Source organism: Bipolaris victoriae, assembly GCF_000527765.1.
Source record: "Bipolaris victoriae FI3 unplaced genomic scaffold scaffold_111, whole genome shotgun sequence".
Classification (NCBI taxonomy): domain Eukaryota; kingdom Fungi; phylum Ascomycota; class Dothideomycetes; order Pleosporales; family Pleosporaceae; genus Bipolaris; species Bipolaris victoriae.
Genome location: NW_014575281.1, coordinates 16,874 through 40,106, shown reverse-complemented (window position 1 = coordinate 40,106; position 23,233 = coordinate 16,874). Strand labels below are relative to the sequence as shown.

Genomic DNA, 23,233 nt, shown 5'->3' with positions numbered 1-23,233 from the left:
TAGAACAACTTAATCAACCTGGTTTATTCCAAAAATTCGCCGTTAGTCCTTGCAAGAATCTCATCGTAGTAACTCTGGAAAGCCAGCCATCCCTTCTCAGGTGTGCCCACTTGTTTGTATGTTTCAGCTGCTTCGCTTTCCGGTATGATCTTTGGCTTGTGCCCATTTCCGGCTGCGGCTGCGTCCACTAGAAGTTGCGCCTGGCAGGTTTTATCGAGGGACAAAAACCAAAAGGCTGCTTCGTCAACTGATTTTCCTACAGTGAGTATACCGTGATTCTGTAGTATGGCTGCTTTTCCGTCACCTGTTCGTTGTCAACGGTGTCAGCACAGTAGATTTTTTAGGAAAACACACCTAGCGCATCAGCGATTCTTTCGCCTTCTTCACTTGCCAATACGATGCCACCGAACTGGTTGTATACACTGTGACTGTTGTAAAAACGCACGCTGTCTTGTGTAATCATGTCCAGCTCTCTTCCAAAAGCACTAAATGCTTTTCCGTGTACGCTATGAGCGTGACATGCAGCATGTACTTCTGGCCGTCGCTTGTGTATTGCGCTGTGAATAGCAAATGCGGCCGCATTGATGGGTTGGTCACCTTCAACTACCTCGCCTTCTTCGTTGACCAAGATCAAATCCGAGACGCGCATCAAGGAAAAATGGGTGGAGAGCGGGTTGAGCCAGAAATGGTCGGTCATGATAGGATCGCGGACACTTATATGTCCTGCGACTCCTTCGTCAAAACCGCGAGAAGCAAAGACCCGATAAGCAGCGGCAAGGTGCTGTTTGCGGTATAGACGCTCATCCTCGAGCCTTGTAAAGGTCGGATACTTGCGTACTTTCAATGATTTGCCTGCTTTGGTGCGACCCATAGCAGCGACTGTCTGGTTGTCGATTTCCTCCGCATGGTCGACACGTACTACCCCTGTTGCCACTGATGTGCCGTGTGGATTGGAAGACGTGACCAGGCATCGATTGGAGTACAATGAAGTAGGTGCGCGCCGGAACTTGAAGGGACTAAAAGCTCGAAGCAGTGGACGGGACAGAAGATAGGTGGTAGACATAATAAGTGTGGTAAACGAGTGTTTGGTTCGTAGGTAGTCGCGTTGCCGGTCGTCCCCCGCATAAGAGCGTGACCATTTCCCCGCCGGGAATAACTGCGACGGATATAAGTTGTAAGCATGGGTAATACAGATACGCACCGCGTGCTATTGGCGATTAGCGATTTCATATGTGAGGAGAGGATGTACACGGTGTGACATGGGAAGTGGGTCAAAGCCTAATGGTTGTTGGCATAACCAGTGTTGTCGACCAAGCAGACTTGTCATTGAGCCTGCATAACCACCGATCCAAAAGATGGTTACATGCAATTCATGCCGAGCGGATTCAACAATTGAGAACCACACGTTGAACCTAGGTAATAACTGAGCCTCCCTCTCCTTTGAATACCGCGTTTTGGTCTTGCTTTCACTTCATTAACATCTTTCAGACCAATGTCGCGCACCACTACTGCGCGGCGTTTGAATAACCTCAGCTTGCAAACAGGCTACAAGGAGCCACGAGTCACTATTTGCTTCATTATGTACCATCGTATAAGCATCGTTCTGAAATTCAACTGCCTAATATCGTCTCTGGTCGTACAACTAGCTGTATACATATATTTTGATGAGGAAATAACACTGCGTAGCAACGTGTGAACATGGGTATCATGATTTCTCTCTATATCTTTATTCCAAATTAGCATCTTCCTCTCCTTCAACTTCTCCAAATCATCATGCGCGTCTTCGATAATGGACTCGGTGTTGTCACGCCTTCTTCTGACTCCATCGTGCTTGCCTTTACTGCGCCTCGCCAATCATGTATTGCCCTCTAGTCTATTCCTTTCACTCACTACTCTTGCGCTTTGGCTTTTTGCTCGCTTCGCCTTAGCTGCGCTCTCACTTTCACCGCACCGTACCCTGATCTATATAAACCTTACCAGCGGCCTTCAGTTTCGCTTCGTATTCCACTACCCAACTGAACCCACAACCACGATATCACGCTCGTTAAGACCCTCTCCTTTCAAAAGCAGCCAAAGATTGTGTCTACTACCTAGTAAACATACACAATGAAGTGCTCCTTCGTCTTCATCGCGCTGTTGATAGCTTTTGCTGTCGCAAGTGTCCCGGAAGACGCCGCAGCTACCTTGGACTTGGGTAAGAGAATGTCACAAAGTGGCTTAATCATTCGCTAAGAAGTACCAGAATCATCTCTCACCACTCTTATCAGCAATGGTGTGCCTCTCTCAAATTCATCTGATCCTCAAATTCGGGGCACTTCTTTGGGGGAGTCACTCGCTGGCGATTCACAGCTTCAGGAATGGTTCAACCAATTGAATGAAGCCACGCGCAAAAACGAGACTTGGTCCGCTGGACATTATGTAGAGGCGGTCGATACTGATGATTCCCTCTCCAATGCAACCACTGCTGGTGCTGCCGCCGCGAAGAAGCCACTTCCTAACCTCGACGGCTACTACCGATTCGACGTCCGCATCGGCAAAGACGCAACTCACACCGGCACACTCCGCAAAGGCCGCATGTTCAAGCGCATGTACTCAGCCTTGAAGGCCTGCGGCATCGCCCACAAAAACCCCTCAATCTCCGGTTTCTGCAGCGACGACCGCCCAGAATGTCCCGACCATTGCCGTATCGAGCAAATCGTCTACTCCAAAAACGGCGAATGGGCGACAGACTCGCACGTCGCACTCAAGGTCAAGTTCTCGTACTTTGACATCAAGCATCACCCAAAGATCCAGGATCTCGGGGTACGTACACACATGCTGCAGCGAGTGTTAAATACTAGAAGACACGCTAACGAAACAATAATAGTTCCGCATCGTCGCCCGCGTCTTCGAACTCATGACTATGCAGGGTAACAATTGCCTTTTCCACGACTTCCCGTGGTCACGACGGACATTACTGTGCAGCGTAGCCGACAAGGTGGAGCTCGCTTTCCCCATCAACGGCGGTCTGATACAGGGTGTCCTCAACGTCGAGCTTATATGGAGCAAGAAGACGGGGAAAAACACTTTCACGTGTCAGGGCAACACTGAGGGTGACGTCGACGCCATGATGTGGACCGACTTCCGCGACCCCCTTTCTGAGGCCATGGCCTGGCCCGCGAAGCAGATCTTGCCCTTTGTCTTCTGTGTAGAGGACAATTGCTTTAAGCAGAACCTCAAGATTGGCGAGCCGTGGCATGAGGGCAAGGGATGCAAGACTCTGGACTGGCCGGTTGGATGTGACCCGGATCTCACGGGGCCATCTAACCCAAAGCTCAATTGCCCACCACCAAGACGCCAGTAAAAGGTGTCCTTGATCTTATACTGGAATCGCAGCACTTTCCTCGAGAGATAATGATAAGGCGAAATCCAGATTGATATGGTGAGATCAAGGCGAGATAGGATGGTCAATTTGAGGTGTGGATTTCCTTTGCGAATCTGATGGGCATTGAGCATCACTAGCTAGTTACCCATGGCTAGTACCTTAAGAATATGTGACTTACATTCCATCTGTTTGCGATCCTCATCCCGTGACTCTACCAATACCACTGTTCAAAAGGACTACACACCTTATTATCCTCTAAAAAACCAGCGCACTAATTACATCCCAACCATCTTCTCTGACAACTCCCGTATCTCATTCCAACCGACATCAATGCTCACAAAAACTATACGTCTGCCTCTGCCACCCCTCCTCACTCTTCTTGACAAAAGCACTCCTCTCACGCATAAGCTTCAAGCGATGCTCATTCGCCTCTTGTACAGTCATCGGCAGCGCAAACTTGTCCTGTTTGAGATGTGCGCGCACAAAGTCCATGAGTTCTTCTGGGAGCCGGCATTCACGGTTGTTAGTGAGGCCAGGCCAACCGAGCTCGACAAGCAGCTCGACGATATCCGGGGGCAGCTCTTCCAGCGTGGCTTGTTGGGCTGGTTCGCTGGACCCGAAGATGGACTCTGTGTACCAGCTCATCTGCTGGGGCGGGATGTTCGCAGTTGAGATGATGCGTTTTGTAGGATCAACGAGCCACAGGGCGATGAAGCGGCGGTGGCCGGGTTTGGTGGGGTCAATGAGTTTGAAAGAGGAGACGCGATGCTGGCTATTTTTTTTGATTTGTCAGAATTGAGGGAACTCGTTAGCGACATGGTATGCACTTACAAGACATTGGGAAATGCTAAAAGGCGTCCCTGACGCGTCTGAACACTACCGTAGTTTTGTAGACGAGGACCATTGCCGCACCCCAATGCGGTACCGTAGATCTGCTCCAGCCAGTGGTATGCATCCTGACCTACTTCAAAATCCTCCTCAATGCCCTCGGGGATCTGCATGCGGAATGAGAGGTTGTCATCAGTTATATTATCACTATCCAAGTAATACAAGGCAGTGGCGCATATCTTTTCGTTCATCTGTCCCTCAACGTGCCATCCGCCAACTGGAAATTCCGGCTTTTCCGGCGTCAGTTCGATCGAGGCCATCTTGACAATGACCTGCAGTCCAGAAGCAGCGAACCTTTCAGCCAGAAGTTGACCAGCTTTCGGCGCATAATCGACCTCTTTGAAAGGAATTGCTGGTATCTTTGGTTTCCGAAGCGTCTCCCATTTGTATTGCATGTAGTCCTCTTGGCGTCTTTCTTCACGACTGGCGTAGAATTCTTCGTCATAGCCTCTTTCCACAAGCTCGCTCATGTCGACATCTTCATCAGCACAAGCCTCAATGTTATCAGGAATCCAAAGGTGCATTTCCTCATCGCTGCAGAAGATCCCAAGTCAGTTTATTACTAAAGTAAAGAACACCAATTGATGACTAACCTGACATCCTCTGGCCTATCAGCCCGTGGTGCAAGGCGACCGGCACCTTGACATTCGCCATAGTCAGTCGCCATCCGTAGACATTGATCCCACATAGGAATTGATGTCTCTATCAATCTCTCGATTATGCGATAGATATCCGGGTATTTAGTAGGGTGAAGGTTATTGATATAGCTAGTAAACTTGACTTTGCCACCTTCCCCGAAGGCCACGTTGGCTGGTAGCCACTGGTATGTATCTGACCAATATTCTGCTGGAATTCGATGGTCAGTGGACAAATCGTAATTTGGGAAGGATGGCTGGTTTGCGAGTGCTGTTTCGAGAGCATCGGATTCTAGTTTAGGGATAATGTCTCCCTTGCCAGCCCAACGCCTGATGGCGTCAGTCACACCGACTTTCTCTGTTCGGAATCCGCGGCTTCGGCCGTAAACAAGTGGGTACATTGAAGGATGTACCAAGTCCTGTACCATATCGCCCGAGTTGGGATGCCAGTCCGGGGAAGATGCACAATCAGTTTTGAGTTTGTCAAATGCAATGCGTAGATCTTCCTGGAGGCCGGCAGGCACAATGACATCAGATTTGGCAATTGAAGCTGATGCGTCGAGTGTAGGGATGATTCCAGTCAGCTCAAAGTACTTTGCTTTGCTGCGAAGTTCTTCGATACACTTTTAAGGTCAGCTGACGATCTAGATTCAATGATGATGATGACCCACACTCTGGAAAGTGGCCTCGTCCATGATATTTGTTAATCCGCATTCGAGGGAACTCGGGTTCTCAAAGACGGGTGGCCCATCGTCGTTGGGCCACATCTGTAACTTCGCGTAGGTTGCCAAGGTCCAGAAGTCGGCGTCCGGGACTGCAAGGGCTTCTTTGCGCCACTTTGCTACAATATCTTCGTCGAAAACTTTCCGATGCCAGTTTTCCTTGTCAGTCAGCTTTTCCATGACATCCATCATGGCAAGCTCTCGCACAGGCACGAGTTCAGACTCAGTTCCGGTACAATCGACGTGGGCGCCTATGGGATAAAAAGGGAATCGACTATTATCTAATATCCTCAGGGGACGTCCAAGTCCAGGGTATTCATTTTTTGGTGTTGAGAGACTGTTCGAAGTATCGTGCGCCATGTTTGGGTGGGAGCGTAGGCGATGAGCGTCCTGAAAGCGAACGCAGATGATGAGTCTGTACAGAGATGAATGGCAAGGTATTGACGGAATTTATATCAATGCTGTTATATGGCCCTATGCCTGTACGCTGAGTGGTGTTGCTACGCTAGCGCAGGCAACTCTAGTGCTGCCTGATGCTCTAGGCTTGGTGCGGGGATTGAGACGCTTTGGTGCTTTTCGGGGCTAGCACTGAAGTACAGCTGGCAAGAAATTATGCATGGTTGCAAGACGGCACAAAGAATCAATGGGTATAGGTGGTCCATATTCCTAATTTGAGGTATATCTGCTGGATGTGAGTGTAGTATATGTTTTGCTACTGAAAAGAGGCAGTTTGAAGTAATACATCAAAGAATGGTGCCTTCCGCCTAGTAGCACCCCTGACTTGTGCAAGTTCTCTCTTGGCACACCCCCACGTCATCATGACTCGAGCTGGCAACCCCCACATATGTACGTCTATTTGCATGGTGTTAAGCGACATAATCCTTTCCCTAGGCAGCACCACTACTACTCTTAAGTAAACGTCCATCATCCACCTCCTCATCATGCCCTCAGGCAAAACCTTCCCAGCAATAACAGGAGGCTGTGTCTGCGGCACAGTGCGCTACCGACTCCTCACCTCGCCTCTCTTCTGCTATGCCTGTCACTGCACCGACTGCCGTGCCTTTAGCGGCAGCGCATTCGGCCTGTTCCTCAAGATAGAAATGTATAATGTCAAAGTCATATCGTCCACACTGCCAGCGTTTGTCAAGATGAATAATCGGCGCGGGGACGTTGAAGTACATGCGGAATGCTCCACATGTCGGGTGCACATGTGGGTGACGAGCAACTTCCCTGGTGAAGAGGCTGTGTACGATGTGAGGGTGGGTACACTGGATTTCCCGGATCTCATGGTGCCCGATCTGCATATTTTTGCCGAGAGTAAGCTGGGTTGGATACGCTTGCCGGATGATGCACATACGCTGCCCAGGGGAGGTGATATGCACAAGTTGTGGCCGAAGAGCAGCTTGGAGAGATTGGAGCAGTGCAATAGATGGGCTGATAGGGTGAAGAAGAGGAAGCGTGCTGCGTTGGTGGAGTCACAGGCGACTGCGAAGAGTACGGAAGAAGGAAGCGGAGAGGAAACTGGGGGAGAAGGAGATAAGACACCTACCGCTCTCGAGTTCAGCAATGAAGATGACGAAGAGTTTGAGAAGAGGTTCAAAGAGAAGGAGAAGATTTTGCTAGAGCGGCTAGAGAAACTCCAGCTCAAGTTGAAGGAGGAAGAAGTTACAGCGGGCGAGCAGAAAGCAGTGGAGTCTGCCGAAACAGATGCAAAATAAGTTCAAGTCAGTTTGCAAAGGAATGGTTGGGCGGGCACTAATCATATGGACTTAAAAATATCACGGTGTGTATCCGAAATCCTTGGTAGATTTGACAATAATAATCTACATAATTTACATCAACCCCTAGGCTGTAGCGTTCTTGAAAGCATTCCGTACAGGCAAGAATGTCGGTATACTACTTTTCAGTGCCGGAGCTACACCTGATGGCTCAAAGCTTGACCGCAAGCCGTCGTGCATCTGGCCTCTACTTTGCAGAGCTTCCATGACCCGTCCAACATCGTTGCTCTTCTCAATCTCATACTCTTCAGCCGAGAGCAACAGAGTTTCTCCCCGCGCCCTGTTGATCTCCAGAGGCTCGTGCTCGATGGCATCAGGCCACTTTCCGGCCGCATAGAGGGCGTCTTGCATGTCAGCCCATTGCACCGAAACGCCATTGAGCGTGTAAGGTCTGACAGGGGTCTTCTTGAGGGCCTTTGGGAGAACCGAGCGAGCAATGTAGTGGTCGCGAGATTCTGCTTGGGCCTTTGCGTCAAAAGCCTGCTCAAGAAGGTCGATTTCACTTCGCTGTTGAGCGAGAAGTTGAGCATCCATTTCAAGATCTGATGCGGGTCGAGAAGGGTCTGGGTTTTGAAGTGCCTCGTCCAAAACTCGGGCTTTAGACCTTAATTCGTTCAACTTTGCCTCCGCACCTGGCTCTTGAGCAGGCGCTGCCTTTTTTGTGAGTTCTTGTTGCAGCTTCTTGAACTGTTCGGCTTTTCTGATTGCATATTGCAACTTGCCTAACCGAGTCTCGAGAGCTTCCTTGGTGGCCTTTAGGCTCTTCTGGTCGGCTTCACTCTGGTGATGCCTCATCTTGAGCTTCAGGTCCATGGATCGTATTTGGCCTTGCAGCCACTTGACGTTGTCAGTTGGCTTTTCCTTGGCCAAGCTCGCATTGGCTAGTGCATCAATTTCCTGCCAGCGCTTGTCTAGCACAGCAGTGGCCTTTTGTTCACGTTTTAGCAGCTCTTCTGCAGCCTGAATGCCATGCTCTTCTTGTATGCGCAGCACCTCTGCTAGATCAGCGCTCGTGTTGGCCCGCTGGTCCATAATCTTCTTGATGCGCTGCTTGCGATCCATAGAAACCATTTTCGGGTTCGTCTTGTCCCATGCAGTCTCGTGCAATTTCCGGAACTCACGCAGCTTGCGGAAGGCGCTATGGCCCTGGGCAGAGGTGGGAAAGGTAACGACACAGTGAGGGACCCATTCGTCTGGGCGCAGGGCAGGCGGCTTCGAGTGCTTGCCAATGAAGGGCAATTGGTCGAGGTGATGGTTCTGCAGATAATCAACAGCCAATCGATGCAGTCAGTGTGGGCGCCGTACGTCTAGTAACTCTTGAAGCGAGTAGATGACCTGGTTGGTCTTTGTGTTGCGGAAAATGTAGATTATTTCGCCATGATTTGCCGTGCCTTCTGGGTCCACCACGTCGCGCAGGGTGTAGGGCTTAATGGGGGCATTCACATGCTGTCCCGTCGCCTGGCGTCTGGCTTTTTCATTGACAACCGTTTGCAGGCGGAGGTGCTTGGGGTTTGACTGGCGCTGGACATAGGCGGCGACCCGCCTCTGCAGCAATTCCTCGTGGACGGGTGTTGTGCGTTTTGCAGCGGGGGCAAAAGAGATGGGCTTCAGCGGCGGCTTATACCGGAGCCGGGCGAGTGAGCGAGGCATGACTGCAGCGAGTGTGGTCGAGGCAATGGGCCGGCAGACAGGCCAACGGTGGGCATGCCATGGACCCAAGCAAAGATGCGAGAATCATTGGGATTCGGTGCACGGGCCCGATCCTGCGCGGAATTGCCAACGACTCGTGTGCAGCGCGACTCCTCCGCGTGCCTATGTCTGGTCGCAGTCAGCGTTGACGTTTACAACACACATGTATTATGGGCTGCGCCGATGCCATTGCTGATGCGCCTGCTCTGCCGTCCCCGCCCTCCCTCGCCCTCCACCATGCACCCATGAGACACCTGCTGCTGCTGCACTCACTTCTCACCTGCCCGTCTCCGCGACAGGCTGCCTAAACATGGCCGGCGATCCGCTCACGACGGCTGGCCAGCCCGACCCTCGTCCACCACGCGAGCGCCCGTGGTTGCTGCCATACGTGTGTCAGACAGCTTCTGCCTATGGTTGACGTCGCTAACAAGCCTCCAGAACCGCAAGCTCCGGCATCTCCAAGGCATCACCATTCGCAACCTTACTCTGACCCCCAGCACTACAAAGCCACGCGGAAAGACTATTGACGATGAAGCCGTCCCCAGCACCTTCAAGTCGCCGGCAAAGGCGCTGGCATTGCGTGAGAGCAGGGGCCTGGCGCATTCCCGCTCATCCAGCGACCTCACCTCACCCGACGATGCCGTGCGGCGCAGCAATGGCTTGCGCGACCCCACGACTCCCCAGAAAGCAAATAGGCCGGTGGCCGGGAGGGGCCTGCGTAGGCGCTCTACAATGGAGTGGACCAATGCGAGCCCATTGACTCGCCAGAAGAAGCTGGAAGACATCACTGCTGGGCGCATGGCCGACACCTTCTTCTCGCTGCACGTCGAGGACCGGACGGACCCAATTTACATTTCTGAGGTCGTCGACAAGGCTATGAACCCAAACTTCAAGTTTTTCGATCTTGGCCCCTGTGGACCGGGTGTCACGCGATTGGACACGCTCACAATCAGGGTGTGGGCTAAGAGCGAGACGATGCAGAACTGGCAATACCTGCTTGACTATACTGTACAGTTCCGGTCGCTCCAGTTCATTGGCAAGACCCTTGAAGGCTTCAGACACCCTCTTCCACAGAACTGTGTGCTCTTCTATATGACGGACGGCATCTATACTAGCTTCACAGACCTACCAGTGCAGCAAAGGATGCGACCAGAACTTCTTGCACCGCCCAAAAAGAATCCTGATGGTCGAGTGCTTCCATCTTCCTCTTATGACGCCCTCATGAGACTATCGACGCTCGACGACTGCATACAAGACGCACTGACTACGCGAGACCGGATTGCTGACGAGATTGAGGGTATACTCGTATCGAATAAAGAGGATATATTCACAGTGGAATCAGTAGCTGAGACGGAAGAAAGCTTGCGGACAGTGCAGGCCGCGGTGACGGCCGAAAAACGACGTGTTGCGGCTGCGCGAAGAAGACGTGACGAGCTGCAAGCCAACATTCTGGACCGGCGAGAGAAGATGAAGGCTGGGAGGGAACAGCAATTGAAAGCGGAGAGTGAAATCTCTGAACAAAGAGCCAATATTGGCCAGACTAAAGAGCTTTTGGAAAAGACTCTAGAAGATATTACTGGCCAACGACGAAGGGTGTGTGAAGACTTGCTCAGAATATTCCCGATCGAGCCTGTGCCTGGTAAAGCTCTGACGTTTACAATACGGGGGCTTTTGCTGCCAAACTCCATTTTCGAGGATGCAAAGGAAGACGTTACTTCTGCAGCACTGGGCTATGTGGCCCAAGTTGTCAATTTGCTCTCGCCCTATCTGTCCGTCATGCTGCCGTATCCGGTATCGTTACACGGGTCAACGTCGACAATTGATGATCCACTGGCTATTTCACAGAATCAACAAAACCACCAACGTACCTATCCCCTCTACATGAAGAATGTCGTGAGGTACCGATTTGAGTATGGTGTGTTCCTTCTCAACAAGAACATTGAGATTCTCTCAAACTCGCTGGGACTGCGGCCACTGGACATCCGCCACACGTTGCCAAACCTCAAATATCTGCTGTATGTGGCCACGGCCGGCAAAGGCGAACTACCAGCTCGCAAGGCGGGCGGAATCAAGGGCCTGTTGCGACAGGATGGTGTTCTCTCGCGAAAGGGAAGCATGGATAGTACCATGACTGCGAGCAGTGTTGGCACGCCCACGATTGAAGTGAAGAGGAGTTTGGAGATTGCTGGGAAGAAACTAGAGCAGGCTAATGGCACGCCTGTACATGGTATGGGGACACCGCAGCACAAAACTAATGTGCATCCTGGAAGTCGGCTTAGACCGTTGGAGTGAGCGTTGGGTGGCAAGCAGCGTATTCATGTTGTATGATACGTTGTAGCGAGGTAGGCCTGATGACTGTTTAGGTATGCATAGCGAGGGTGGTAAACCGGTGATCACTGTATTTTTATATTAGGCTAGTCTCCGATGTCCTTGATTTTTTGTCCGATAGTAATGGCCATTATCCTGGTCATGGCTTTGTGCTTTGGCTAGTATTACCTACAAGTCCCTTGCACTTGCATGGCTCGTGGTAGACGGGCGGGACTGTTGCGGGCCGGGCCTCGTGTCCGGGCCTCGTGTCCGGGCTCCAGAAGGTCAAGTACTCACGATTGTGTCTGGGCCATAGGCATGGCAGTTGTCAAGGGAGGATTTGGCGATACCGATGCTGACATAACCTTACCCCTGGGCGGCATCGCGTAGGAGTAGTCGATCGGCGCAGATGCTTCGTATTGCGCGGGAGTGTCACGGGCCCCACTTGTGGCCGGGAAATTGGCAGGGAAAGGAGTCGGTCGCCCGACGACAACTTTTGCTTGCATCGTCTGTGCCCACAATAATAACTCCGGTGGATTGCTGGCGGCCTCACATTCCTTGCGTCCAGCATCTCTCGGCCTTGGTCTCCTTTGCACGTGGTTGTTTGGACGGTACTTACATTCGCATATATAATCACGGGCTTACCCAATCCTTCCCGCAAACCCTTGTGCGCTGCCCTCCCGCGATTGCTTATTACTTCGGCTTCACGATGACGGAACCGTTTCCTCCGCTGAATGGCGGACTGCCGCACAATCCTGCCCCTCAAAGCGCACCCAGGCGCCGAAGGAAATCAAGTGCCCTCGGCGCTGACGTCCCTGGCGATGTTGACGTCCCGTCCCTGGCCACATATCGATCTGTCACCCCTCCGCTGCACAGCCCAGTGACCATGGACTCGGTATGTGTTGTACCCTTTTTCTGCACAAAATTGCCATGACGGGGAACCCCACGTGTAACTGACAAGCCTGTCAGAAATCAGACAAGTCGGGACGCCGCTCAAAACGAAAGACGACACGTCGATACCTCTCAAAGGCAAAGCGAATGTGCATTCGGCACACCTGGTTGCTCCCTCTCGTCCTCACCCTTACCATTGTATCACTATACCTCGTCTACCCTTACTCGTCCAACCCGCTGTCGGCCTGTCTCTTCCTGTCATACCCACTCGCACGCGACGACCCCCTCATCCCCGCCCACGTGCGAGCCGACCCCAATGCGCCCCTACACTATGGCAAAGGCGGACGGGATTTCGCTTTCGTCGGCTTCTACACCATTGTCCTGAGCTTTACCCGCGAGTTTTGCATGCAGCGTCTCATCCGCCCCATTGCCCTTCACTTTGGCATCCGCAACAGGGATAAGCAGTCGCGTTTCATGGAGCAAGCATACACTGCTCTTTACTTTGCTATCTACGGTCCATTTGGCGTATGGATCATGTCGCGTACTCCGGTGTGGTACTTTAATACTACTGGCATGTATGAGGGATTCCCCCACCGAACCCATGAGGCAGTCGTCAAGGCGTACTATCTACTGCAAGCCAGTTACTGGGCCCAGCAAGCCATTGTGCTCATGCTGATGCTCGAGAAGCCGAGAAAAGATTTCAAGGAACTGGTAGCGCACCACATCATCACTGTCAGCTTGATTTGGCTCAGCTACCGCTTCCACTTTACCTACATGGGTATTGCTGTGTACATTACCCACGACATTTCCGACTTTTTCCTCGCCGTAAGTCCTGCGTTTCCGTGATCAAGCTGTAGAATCGACATACTGATATAAAAAATGTAGTCGTCCAAATGCCTAAACTACATCGATTCTCCGATTGTGACGCCGTACTTCTTCGTCTTCATGCTCGTTTGGGGATACGCCCGCCACTACATCAACCTCAAAATCATCTGGTCCATCCTCACCACTTTCAAAACCGTCGGTCCCTTCGAACTCAACTGGGAAACGCAACAATACAAGTGCTGGATCAGTCAATACATCACCTTCGGCCTCCTTGCTTCCCTACAAGCCGTCAACCTGTTCTGGGGCTTCTTGATTTGCAGGATTGCATACCGCTTTGCGGTGTACAAGGATATGGAGGATGATCGTAGCGAGTACGAGCCGACGGATGATGAGACGGAGGCAAAGGAGAAGTTGATCAAGGAGGATGGTGCGGACAAGGAGACGAAGTCGCAGATGGAGAAGGTGGAGCAGATGGCGCCTGTTACGCCTGCTCCGGCGCATCCGGTGGCGGTGGAGCAGGATTCAATTGGGTCGAGGGTTAAGCAACGGAAGAGTGGGAAGCATTGATTTTGCGCATGGAAAGGGGATATATGAATGGCGATGATGATGGGAATAAATAGGATTGGGTTTGTGGGGGATTAAAGGGTATTTAATGGTGACGAAGGGGGTGTCTTTTTTCTTGCGGTTGAAGATGACGAGGTTTGGTGTGCGGGAAGAATGGCAACTTAATGAAGGCCAAAAAAAGGAGGTGGGTTCTTTTTTCTTCTTCGTTACATTCGTTGCAAGCACGTGGTCTTGTTGAATGATTGAATGGAACAGGTGGTGGCGGTGTTTTTTATATGAGAATGTAATTTAGAATTCTGGCATAGTGGCATGTTTAATTCTTTGCTTCTTTTGCATTGCTGGGATGAGAAATGTGGATATGGGGTATTTCGACTGGCTGGTACGTTTTATGGAAGAGTGGTATACTCGATGGTAGTTTTTACATACGTATGGTATATTGGATATGGGCGAATACAACAAGCGAGTACAATGCATGTTATGCGATTCGATATCGTTAGAATATATATGAGCAACAGATATACACAGAGTCATCACAACATGAAACAAAGCACTGAGTCATATCGAACTTGAAGTAGAGTTAACCATTTGAATTACCAAAACAAAGAGAAGAGACCCTCTATCTACTCGAACAAGAAAAAGAAAAATCCTGACTACTTAGCCAGCAAAGCAAATCTTTTTTTTTTGAAAAGAAAAATGCTCTACCACATTTCGAACCGTCTAATTTCTATTCCCCTTTCCATCGCTCTCCCAAAAAAAAAGAAGATGTGAGAAGCAGACCAAGAGAGAATAGAAAATTGTTTACAAGTTGAAGGAGGAAAAAAAGACAGACGTCCATCCGAGTCGAGGAAAGAAGAAGAAAAGAGGTAGAGGTGTGTGAATGTATGACGACAAAAATCCGGTAGGTAGGTGTGGTATGTCGGGGGGGGTATCGTAGAAGAAGAAGTAGTAGTAGTAGTATCGTAGTTATGTCGTCAATATTTCGTAGTCGTAGACTGTCCTTAGACAATCAGGAGCTTCTCGACCTCGTGACTAGGGTTGCGCTCGCTGACGCGGTTCCAGGCGGCGAAGGTGAGGGCGCCGCAGAGAGCCCACATGACGGGGACGGCGGCTTCGGTGGCGTCTGTGAGAGGAACGAGTTAGAATAGATGACCGGGTGGTGGTGTTTGAAGAGTGAAAGATAACGTACTGGGTCGCTCGGCTTGGGCGGCCATTTCCATCATGCGGGCAGCGCTGCTGGAGGAGCTGGAGGAGTTGAAGCGCACGGCGGGAGTGACGCGCTTGGCTGCGAAGGCAGCAGTGATAGGGGCGCGGGTGGCGATGCGGGCGAACATGGTTGGATTTATTGGGGTGTTGTTTTGGTGGTTTGGTGTAGAAGAGCGAGTGTTTATATATATATATATAAACGGGGGCCACGTATGACTAGTAGAAGCGAACGAGTCTCGTCGTGAATGATTTGCTCGAAAGAAGTTGAAAACTTGAAGAAGTAGAGTCCGTTTGAAACGAAAGTACAACGACTTTGTCTTATCTATTGATGAGTGACTGTGTGTGTAGGGGGGGGAACTCAAGTGACGGGCAAAAAAAAGGTGAGTGAGCAAAAAAACGTTTATATAAAGAAAGTGGGACCCCAACAAAACGAGGATTGCAGTGGGTCCTTGCCTGTGAAGGGGGACGGACGGGGCGAAAAAAGGTAAAGGAGGCGAGGCCGACAAGGCGGCGAGCAGAAACTTTAGGGGCAAACGTGGGCGGTGAGCGATCCGTGCCAGGGGGGTTAAAATGGGGGGACAGGGATACTTGGCGGAACTTGGAAATGGAAAAATAGAAATCCACCGCCCAAGAAACTTGGGGTTGCGGGGGAGCATGGACCTTTGAATCCTCAGCTTCTAACCGCTTTCATGTTGCAAGTCTGCCTATCAGCTAAAAAAGCCCCCTGGCCTTTTTTTGTCTGCGGCAAAAACACCGTGTCTTGTGCTTTTTTCTTTTGTAAACAACACATACAGGCTGGACATGTACTGCCATGTACCCAGCGAATGCAAGACTAAGGTTGAGCCTCTTTCACCCGTAATTTGCCCGGCACCAGCGTGATGCAGATGCATTCAAGGGCTAAAAAAGGGGACCCTGCTCGTCCCCCCAATCGCATCGGCACGCCACGGATGCCGGCCCTTCTAGACGAATCTACCGAGAAAATAGCTTCTTTCTTTGCTCTGGCTGGCTGGTCGCTATGCACTGCCTCAGCCTCAACAATACTACATACTACGGTAGTCTGCTGTAGTACTACGTAGCACATAGTATGGTGTCAGCATAGTCTACTCTTCGCAATCCAGATCCCATGTTTCCGGGCTGCGCGACAAATATCAGCCATGCAGTTGTTGGTCACTGCGTGGGATCATCCCATGGTCTGCCGTCGGTGGAATGATTGCTCCGACATGCCATCCCATCCCACTCCTCCCACACATCCCACACCTCTCCCACACCTCACACGACATTCCGCCCACGTGTCACCAGGCCCTATCCTCGTAGCCAGGAGCGGTCAGAATCTGGTCGTCACTCTTCGCCATCAGCTCACTATCTGCGTAAACAAATAAACAAACAAGAAATACTCCGCGTTGCCAACACGTTGCTAGCGCCTTCATTAAAAGGTAGTTTATGCGCCTTGTAAATGCATGACGAGACTCCGCCCCCGATCCACCCCCGATCCATGCACCCATAACTACCTACTTCCAATTTTTTCTTACATATCACCCTCGTGACCATATCATACAACAAGTCATATACAAAAGAAGAAGAAAATATACATCAAAACAAAGGGAACAACAGCCGCTAGTGCCAACTATACATGCACGGCACCTTACAACCTGTCTGCCCTCACCGTAGGCGCGCTGCGAGACGATGCATACTGGCTCACCCACTCTTGCCTCTTCCTGCTCTTTTCTCCGCTACCTGTTGCTTCCTGACCACGCCCCCACCACTCTTTGACATCCAGGTAATGATTTATTGGCTCGTAATTTTGGAGTTGCTCCGCCGCTTCCTTTTCTTCCTTTTCAATCGACGCCTTTGTCCGCTTAGCAGCCGGCGCCCGTAGCCCTCTCGTAATCTCCAACAGCTCCTGGTCCGACGATGTGATTTGCGCCTTGATATAAGCAAGCGCCATGGGCGATGCACTGTCAGACCCCGACAGCGTGTTGATAATTGGCGTACGCGGTGTAAAGGCGTGTGTGTATTGCTGCGGTGCCGGTGGATCCTTTGACTTTGTCGATGATTTCAACTGTGCTGCTGTACCTTTATCAAGCAGTGCCATGATATCAAGGCTCTCCCCGTGAGGTATTGCCTCCTTGTTGCTCGGCGTAATGCAGTCCATGTCCACTTCCTTTCTCAGCACATGGTCAATGTCCACTGCTGAGAAATACGCACACGACTGTGGAAGCTCATTGATGCCCATTTGCTGTGCAAACATGGCTCGCGTCCATACATTCGCCACCTGGAGCGCCATGGCTGCCTTGTACTTGTCCTTGTCCTTCACCAGGTACCGAATCTCGTCATGTACCGTGATAGCTAGTCGGCAGTCAAGATTGTACCGACGCGTGAGGTAGTCCATGGATACAATAAGGAGGTGGAGATAGTCGACCCCAGAAGATTGGATAGCCCAGTTGATCCGTGAAGTCATGAAGCCGCCTTTGGAAAGATACCGTCTCTGCAGCGCTTCCGTAATGGCAGCCCCAAGCACTGGCGTCCTAGGCCTCTCCTGTTCTGCAAAGTCTTCTAGTCTGTTGAAGACAAATGATTCCGTACCTCCCCGCCAAAACGGTCTTTCACGTAGCACCTTCCGCGTCGTCTTCTTGCCCTTTGTGTTTTGATACAAATCATTTGCCGTCTTGGACGTTTCGGTGTCTGTCAACGAGGGGTTGAACTGCCGCAGCAGTGTAGAGGCGAATTGCAGGCCAGCACCGTATATGCGACCGTAGTTGAACACTTTGGCATCGTTCCTCGAGATGCCTAGGATGGACGCTGTTCGTGAATGCAGGTCGGTGCCTGCCGCCTTGGTCCCCTCTAGTGTCATGAAACCAACCGCATTACCACCGTGCAGCTTGAAAGTTGCGTCACCGATCAAGCTAGCAATCCATAGCTCCTGTGAATCGACATCGGCTCCGACAAAGCAGTATCCCTTGGGTGCTCGTACCATCGATTTCAATTCGGACCCAACCCGGTTCTTCTTCGCATTGCTCGCAGTCAGCCATGTATTCTCAACCGAGCGCCTCGTAATGGTACCCATAGGTATGATTTGCGGCAGTATGAACCCAACCTTGCCTCCCGTCTTGCCAGAGGAAGATACAAGTCTGGGTGCATTGGTTGCTTCCCTGTCGTACACAACCATTTGCGACATGATTCGATCTCTTGCGCTGATCCAGTATGAACATGAAGCATTCATCTCCAATGCTTCCTTGGCGTAGGCATACTCGGAGCCTAGCTTGCCCTTTTCAAAATATTGTAGATAACCCTTGGCAAGCGGGTTTGTACATCTTGCAAGCGGACCATCCTTGTGTGGGATCTTGTAATACACATGCGCAGTATCGTCACGCAACTTCAGGTTTTCTTCTTGAGACATGTCCAACTCCTTGATTCCCTTTTCGTTGTAGGCAAACACTTCATCCATAGGCACTCGGTACGTCCACCCGTACTTGTCTGACCATACTAGAGGGTTGCCATCCCAAGCCAGCCTTAGCAATATTGGCGTCAATCGAGTTCGCACGGTAAGATTCATGGGACCATCGTTCTTGGTAAAAAGATCTTTGTACCACTTGGGCATGCCCGGCTTCTTCTGTCGCGCTGCAGGTCGAGGCGGGTCACCCTTCTTCTTTCCTTTGACCATCTTCACTTCCTGGCCTGACCAGTCCAGCTGACTTAACCAAGGGTCGTTATTGTACACATCCGGTTGATCTTTGACCTCCAGTGCCTTTTCTGTAAGCGCAACCAACCTTTCTTTCACTCCATTGTCCAGTTTATGGTACGTTGCCTCTGCGTTGTTGATGTAAGCATCCCAGGTCTCGTTGACTGGTAGTATTTCGGCAGCCAAAAAGCGCAGTGCAGCAAAGCTGACCGGGTGCGGACACGTTTCGAGGAAGAGTGGGAAAACCTTCTGATAGACACGATGAGTGATTTCCACATCGGCAGCGCAATAGTCGAGCAGCTCATCCAGCATATCACGCACGCCTGCGCGGTCAAGTTCGCCAAAGTATTCTCTCTTTGCCTTGTCTATGGTGATGTTGCAATGAAACTGGGCTACGTCCCGTAGCGAGTTGATTGCACTCCTTCCCATCCAAAGCTCTTCTTCATCCGGCATTATGTCCGGATTCAGCACCGAGGACAAATCTGCATTCTCATCAGCAGTAGCCGTCTTATCGCGCTGCTCTCTGCTTTTCTGGTGTTTCATCCAGGAGGGACGTTGCCGTGAGCACATGCCATTGGAAGCAACATGCAACGACATGGTATCAACAAAAGCGTTTTTGGACTGTGATATGTTGTACTCTTCTGCTATGCGAGCCCTATCATACCCTATGTTGTGGCCTACAATGACACGCGGTGTCGATGTGTCTCCAAAGGGAATGAGATGTCGATCGGACTCTGACTCTCCTAACAGCCAGGGCGATAACCAAGCATACCACGCTGTCGGACTGGCGGCGCACGCCATGCACGCAAATGATGTCTCTTTCCACATGACTTCGGTATCGAAAACGAGCATCGTCTCGTCTGGCACTTGCACTGCTTCTGTCGTCCCGTCACTGTTGTACTTGGTCCAGCCGCTCTGGCGCACCCATTGCTTTGGCCTTGGTGGTGGGTTTGCCCATACTAGCTTCTTTGCCATGCCCAAGTATGGTTCAGCAGCGTCCATGCCTAGCTTGTAGAAGTGCTCGTCCAGTGTCGTGCCCTGCAGCTCGGGCATATCGAACCCGACAGGCGGGCTCTGATCCTGGTTCTTCCCCAGCAAATCATGGCGGGTAAGGTGATCCTTGGAGAGGGCTATGAGTTCAGGTGGGGGTTTGGTTTCTGCGCCAGGAAAGATTTGGTGGTGGATATGGGAAGAAAGATGCTGAACGCCAATGGGACTGAAGCGGGCTTCCGAAGGAACTGCAAAGTGTTAGTGTGTACGAAATGGCCTCGCATCGCGGCAATGGCATACCATTGAGACTGGTCTTCTTGGTGGTGCTGTCCTTGCGACTGGATGGTGGCGGGGCTGTGGCAAGGCATCGTCGCAGTGGGGGATTTGCAGCAGGCGTTTGCGCAGCAAAAGGACAGGACCGGCGGGCAGTGGTAGTGGCGGTCAACGGCCGTCCTGAGCAGCGCATCATCGCACGTCTATCAAGCGCATTGCTGCATTTCGTCGCATTCAGGCCGTGTCACGAGAAGTTTTGTGCAGTGCAGTGCTAGAATGCCGGATTGTGTCGTCATGGTGCTGAGGCCCGACCAAACTATTCTCATGCTTGGCGTTGCCTGCGCCACAGCCTCTCAGCCTCTCAGCCCTACGCGGGCGGACCACTGCATGCACCCCCGTTCGCCCATCTCTCGCTGTGCAGCACGCCCGACTCGGCGGCCTCTGCGACACCATGCCCAGGCCCCTTGCTGGCCTTGCGATCCTGTCGGTGAAGGAAAAGGCTGCTGCTGTTGCTGCCGCCACTACCGCTGCCGCCCAGTAGGTCGACGCCTGCGCCACCATGTCGGCCGACTACGCCCACTTAGACAACGACAATGACAATGACATCGCCTCACCAACACATTCGTTCCACACGCCTGACAATCCGGACCGTCGCGCCTCGCCTTCACCTTCACCCTCAGGCATCGACGCCTTCTTTGACGACGAATACGCCGCTACTGCAGCCGCCACAGCCGCCACAGCCGCCGACCGCCAGTCCGAGGAGCCCTATCGCGCTCCGCATCTCCCCTTCAGCACTGGTTTCTTTGACCATATCCTTAACCCGGCCGGCCTCGACCACGGCAGATACTCCCCGTTTGACTGGCGACCCTACCGCCCTCTACAACCAGAGATGCCCCCTACCACGCGAGCACATCCACAAGGGTCACAGGCTTCACAGCGACCTGACCGCCTGGCAAATGGCTATGTAGACCTGACCGGCGCTCCAGACTCGCCCCCTCGTACAAGGAAGAGACAGTCGCCTACGCCCGGCCCCTCAGCAAAGCGGCGCAAGAGAGAAGACGGCACGGCCAAGGAGGCTAAGCAGCAGAGCGTGGAGCCTGTCACGGTGGAAGAAGTCGATTTGACTGAGAATTCATCAGTCCAACAGGTCCTGCAGAAGCAACGCGAGGATGTCGTCAAGGCGCAAGCCAGGCCCGACGAGACGTTTACTACATTCAACTCCTTTAATTGCGTCATCTGCATGGATAATCCTACCGACCTCACAGCTACAGCATGTGGTATGTCCTACTGCTCTGCATACACGGATATTGAAATGGTACTGATTCCCAACAGGTCATCTGTTCTGCCACACCTGCCTCATGGAAGCTCTCATTGCCGGCGAGAACCGCACAGGTCCTCACGAGACCAAACGTTCACAATGTCCCGTGTGTCGAAAGACAATCAGTCGCAATAAGCCCTCCGATGTCATACCCTTGCTGCTCAAGAAAGGTCTTTCGACACAGCCCCGGAAGAAGAAGACAGCTGCACCAGCCGCAACCACTTCACCCAAGGTATCGTGAATGTACTTGACCTTCGCGATGCTTTCTTCAGTTTTGCATACGAACTCCGTATCTCATACTAAGACATCTACTAGCTAGCTCGGAAAAAACCACAGTGCCCACCTCGAAGGTCTACACGACGCACGAGACGGATCTCCAGCAATGTCGAATACGTGTAAGCCTAAAAGGCAGGCTGATCCGTCTGCCATGGGCCGCTCGACATTGCTACAGCTTCACGGAAGGCATGCAATGGGGCGTGGCGTCATGCAGTGATGTATAACGAGCAAACAAAATGTTACAGGGCTATCTGCGGATAGCATGGACACTAGCGCCATTAGAATGACGTAGGTCATAAGCTGGTTTAATAGAAGAATCATCAAGCTAAAAGGTACTCATTAATCCCACCACTGCGTTTCCTTTTGAATCTTACACTTCCCTTTTGTTACTATGTCTCAAGATCCGAAACTCACCTCACAGATCGCTATTCTTGGTGCCGGCGATGTAGGTGCTACCATTGCCTACTCGCTGATTATGGACCCGGTTGCGGGTGACATCTTGATAGTGGATCCAAAAGAAGAAGTCCGCGATGCTCAAGTACAAGACCTTTCTGATGCCACGTTTCATGGAAACACCACAACGCGCATAAGATCAGGAACACACAAAGAAGCCGGGCAGTGCGATGTTGTCGTCATAACCGCCGGCGCAAAGCAAAAGAAAGGTACACATCAACTGAGCATAGAGAAACATCGGCGAGGCTCCAGGAACTCATCAATGCACAGGTGAGAGCCGAACCGACCTCATCGGCCGCAACAAATCTATCCTCGAATCTGCTATTAGCGATATGAAACCTTTTCGACCAGATACCGTCCTGCTTCTCGTCGCCAACCCTGTCGATGTACTTACTTACTTCGCCCAACAATTTTCTGGGCTTCCCAAACAGCAAGTCATCGGCTCCGGTACTTTTCTTGACTCAGCGCGTCTCCGTGGCATCCTCGCTCTGAAAGCTGAGGTCGCAGCATCCAGTATTGATGCTTACGTATTGGGCGAGCACGGCGAATCTCAATTTGTCGCCTGGAGCCTTGCTAGCATTGGGGGCGTACCTCTCGATAAAGTAGTTGAATCGAAGCAGAGTATCGATAAAAAGGCCATTGCACAAGAAACCAAAAATAAAGCGACAAATATTATCAAAAGTAAGGGTGCGACCAATTATGGCATCGGTGGTGTCGCAGCCAGTATCTGCAAGTCTATACTTTTCGACCAGAGGAACATCCGGCCAGTTAGCCATTATCAGGATGGTTTGGACGTTTGTCTGAGTGTGCCGGCAGTTTTGGGGAGAAGAGGAATTGTAAGGAGTGTGCCGATGCCATTGAGCAGCGAGGAGAAGGAGCTGTTAGAGAAGAGTGCAAAGGCGTTGCGGGAAGTTATTGAAGCATAGGTTTTGACGGATACGCAAGTAATCAGCGATACATGTTGTACAAATGAGGCAGATTCTCGCCAAGAGCGGTGGTTGTGCACTAAGAGGAGTTCAGCAGATTGAGCTTGTGATTATGTTCCCACCAACCCCTTTCCGTCGTACAAAAAGCACAGCCACAACAACTCATCTTTGCTCAACAACGATAATGGCCCACAAAATGCTGCAAATAAGCGACTACACTAAACCAAACCGTGTGCACAAGACTGCAGTCCTTGCCGAACTCCGGTTTCTATGCTAGTTTACGCCTTCGCAAACTAAGAAGGTGTTGTACAAAGCGTCTGCACGAGATTAGCGTCGGTTCGCCTTGCCCCACTAGTCTACATGAAATCCGCATATATCATATCGACTCATCCCATGTCCAATTGATTGGCCTGTGGACGCCTAACGACGTAACTATATGCTATGGTTTCTTG

The 23,233-nt window shown here is 51.4% G+C and overlaps 11 protein-coding genes across 11 annotated transcripts; 7 read left to right on the top strand and 4 right to left on the bottom strand.

The window, feature by feature from the left end:
• Positions 1-23: 23 nt before the first annotated feature.
• On the bottom strand, positions 24-1,063 carry COCVIDRAFT_41467 (hypothetical protein; the record flags this gene model as incomplete). Its single annotated transcript, XM_014696874.1, has 2 exons — positions 24-304; positions 355-1,063. The coding sequence occupies 2 exons, from the start codon at positions 1,061-1,063 to the stop codon at positions 24-26; spliced, it is 990 nt and encodes a 329-aa protein (XP_014552360.1).
• A 1,430-nt stretch (positions 1,064-2,493) lies between these two features.
• COCVIDRAFT_110552 (hypothetical protein) lies at positions 2,494-3,343 on the top strand (the record flags this gene model as incomplete). The annotated part of the gene is made up of 2 exons (XM_014696873.1): positions 2,494-2,802; positions 2,867-3,343. Coding segments are annotated over 2 exons (786 nt in total), but the record flags the coding sequence as incomplete, so codon positions are not given.
• A 348-nt stretch (positions 3,344-3,691) lies between these two features.
• COCVIDRAFT_30250 (hypothetical protein) lies at positions 3,692-5,969 on the bottom strand (the record flags this gene model as incomplete). The annotated part of the gene is made up of 4 exons (XM_014696872.1): positions 3,692-4,136; positions 4,196-4,786; positions 4,846-5,510; positions 5,559-5,969. The coding sequence occupies 4 exons, from the start codon at positions 5,967-5,969 to the stop codon at positions 3,692-3,694; spliced, it is 2,112 nt and encodes a 703-aa protein (XP_014552358.1).
• A 49-nt stretch (positions 5,970-6,018) lies between these two features.
• On the top strand, positions 6,019-6,195 carry COCVIDRAFT_110492 (hypothetical protein; the record flags this gene model as incomplete). Its single annotated transcript, XM_014696871.1, has 1 exon — positions 6,019-6,195. One exon carries the CDS (start codon positions 6,019-6,021, stop codon positions 6,193-6,195), a length of 177 nt encoding a protein of 58 aa, XP_014552357.1.
• A 355-nt stretch (positions 6,196-6,550) lies between these two features.
• On the top strand, positions 6,551-7,327 carry COCVIDRAFT_30249 (hypothetical protein; the record flags this gene model as incomplete). Its single annotated transcript, XM_014696870.1, has 1 exon — positions 6,551-7,327. One exon carries the CDS (start codon positions 6,551-6,553, stop codon positions 7,325-7,327), a length of 777 nt encoding a protein of 258 aa, XP_014552356.1.
• A 126-nt stretch (positions 7,328-7,453) lies between these two features.
• COCVIDRAFT_41463 (hypothetical protein) lies at positions 7,454-9,037 on the bottom strand (the record flags this gene model as incomplete). The annotated part of the gene is made up of 2 exons (XM_014696869.1): positions 7,454-8,644; positions 8,693-9,037. 2 exons carry the CDS (start codon positions 9,035-9,037, stop codon positions 7,454-7,456), a joined length of 1,536 nt encoding a protein of 511 aa, XP_014552355.1.
• Positions 9,038-9,386: 349 nt separating this feature from the next.
• On the top strand, positions 9,387-11,368 carry COCVIDRAFT_30247 (hypothetical protein; the record flags this gene model as incomplete). The annotated part of the gene is made up of 2 exons (XM_014696868.1): positions 9,387-9,464; positions 9,515-11,368. The coding sequence occupies 2 exons, from the start codon at positions 9,387-9,389 to the stop codon at positions 11,366-11,368; spliced, it is 1,932 nt and encodes a 643-aa protein (XP_014552354.1).
• A 724-nt stretch (positions 11,369-12,092) lies between these two features.
• COCVIDRAFT_110512 (hypothetical protein) lies at positions 12,093-13,666 on the top strand (the record flags this gene model as incomplete). The annotated part of the gene is made up of 3 exons (XM_014696867.1): positions 12,093-12,278; positions 12,353-13,099; positions 13,160-13,666. 3 exons carry the CDS (start codon positions 12,093-12,095, stop codon positions 13,664-13,666), a joined length of 1,440 nt encoding a protein of 479 aa, XP_014552353.1.
• A 995-nt stretch (positions 13,667-14,661) lies between these two features.
• On the bottom strand, positions 14,662-14,994 carry COCVIDRAFT_41460 (hypothetical protein; the record flags this gene model as incomplete). The annotated part of the gene is made up of 2 exons (XM_014696866.1): positions 14,662-14,783; positions 14,850-14,994. The coding sequence occupies 2 exons, from the start codon at positions 14,992-14,994 to the stop codon at positions 14,662-14,664; spliced, it is 267 nt and encodes an 88-aa protein (XP_014552352.1).
• A 5,373-nt stretch (positions 14,995-20,367) lies between these two features.
• COCVIDRAFT_110536 (hypothetical protein) lies at positions 20,368-21,367 on the top strand (the record flags this gene model as incomplete). Its single annotated transcript, XM_014696865.1, has 2 exons — positions 20,368-21,085; positions 21,141-21,367. 2 exons carry the CDS (start codon positions 20,368-20,370, stop codon positions 21,365-21,367), a joined length of 945 nt encoding a protein of 314 aa, XP_014552351.1.
• Positions 21,368-21,793: 426 nt separating this feature from the next.
• Positions 21,794-22,781, top strand: COCVIDRAFT_30242 (hypothetical protein; the record flags this gene model as incomplete). Its single annotated transcript, XM_014696864.1, has 2 exons — positions 21,794-22,064; positions 22,126-22,781. The coding sequence occupies 2 exons, from the start codon at positions 21,794-21,796 to the stop codon at positions 22,779-22,781; spliced, it is 927 nt and encodes a 308-aa protein (XP_014552350.1).
• Positions 22,782-23,233: the final 452 nt, after the last annotated feature.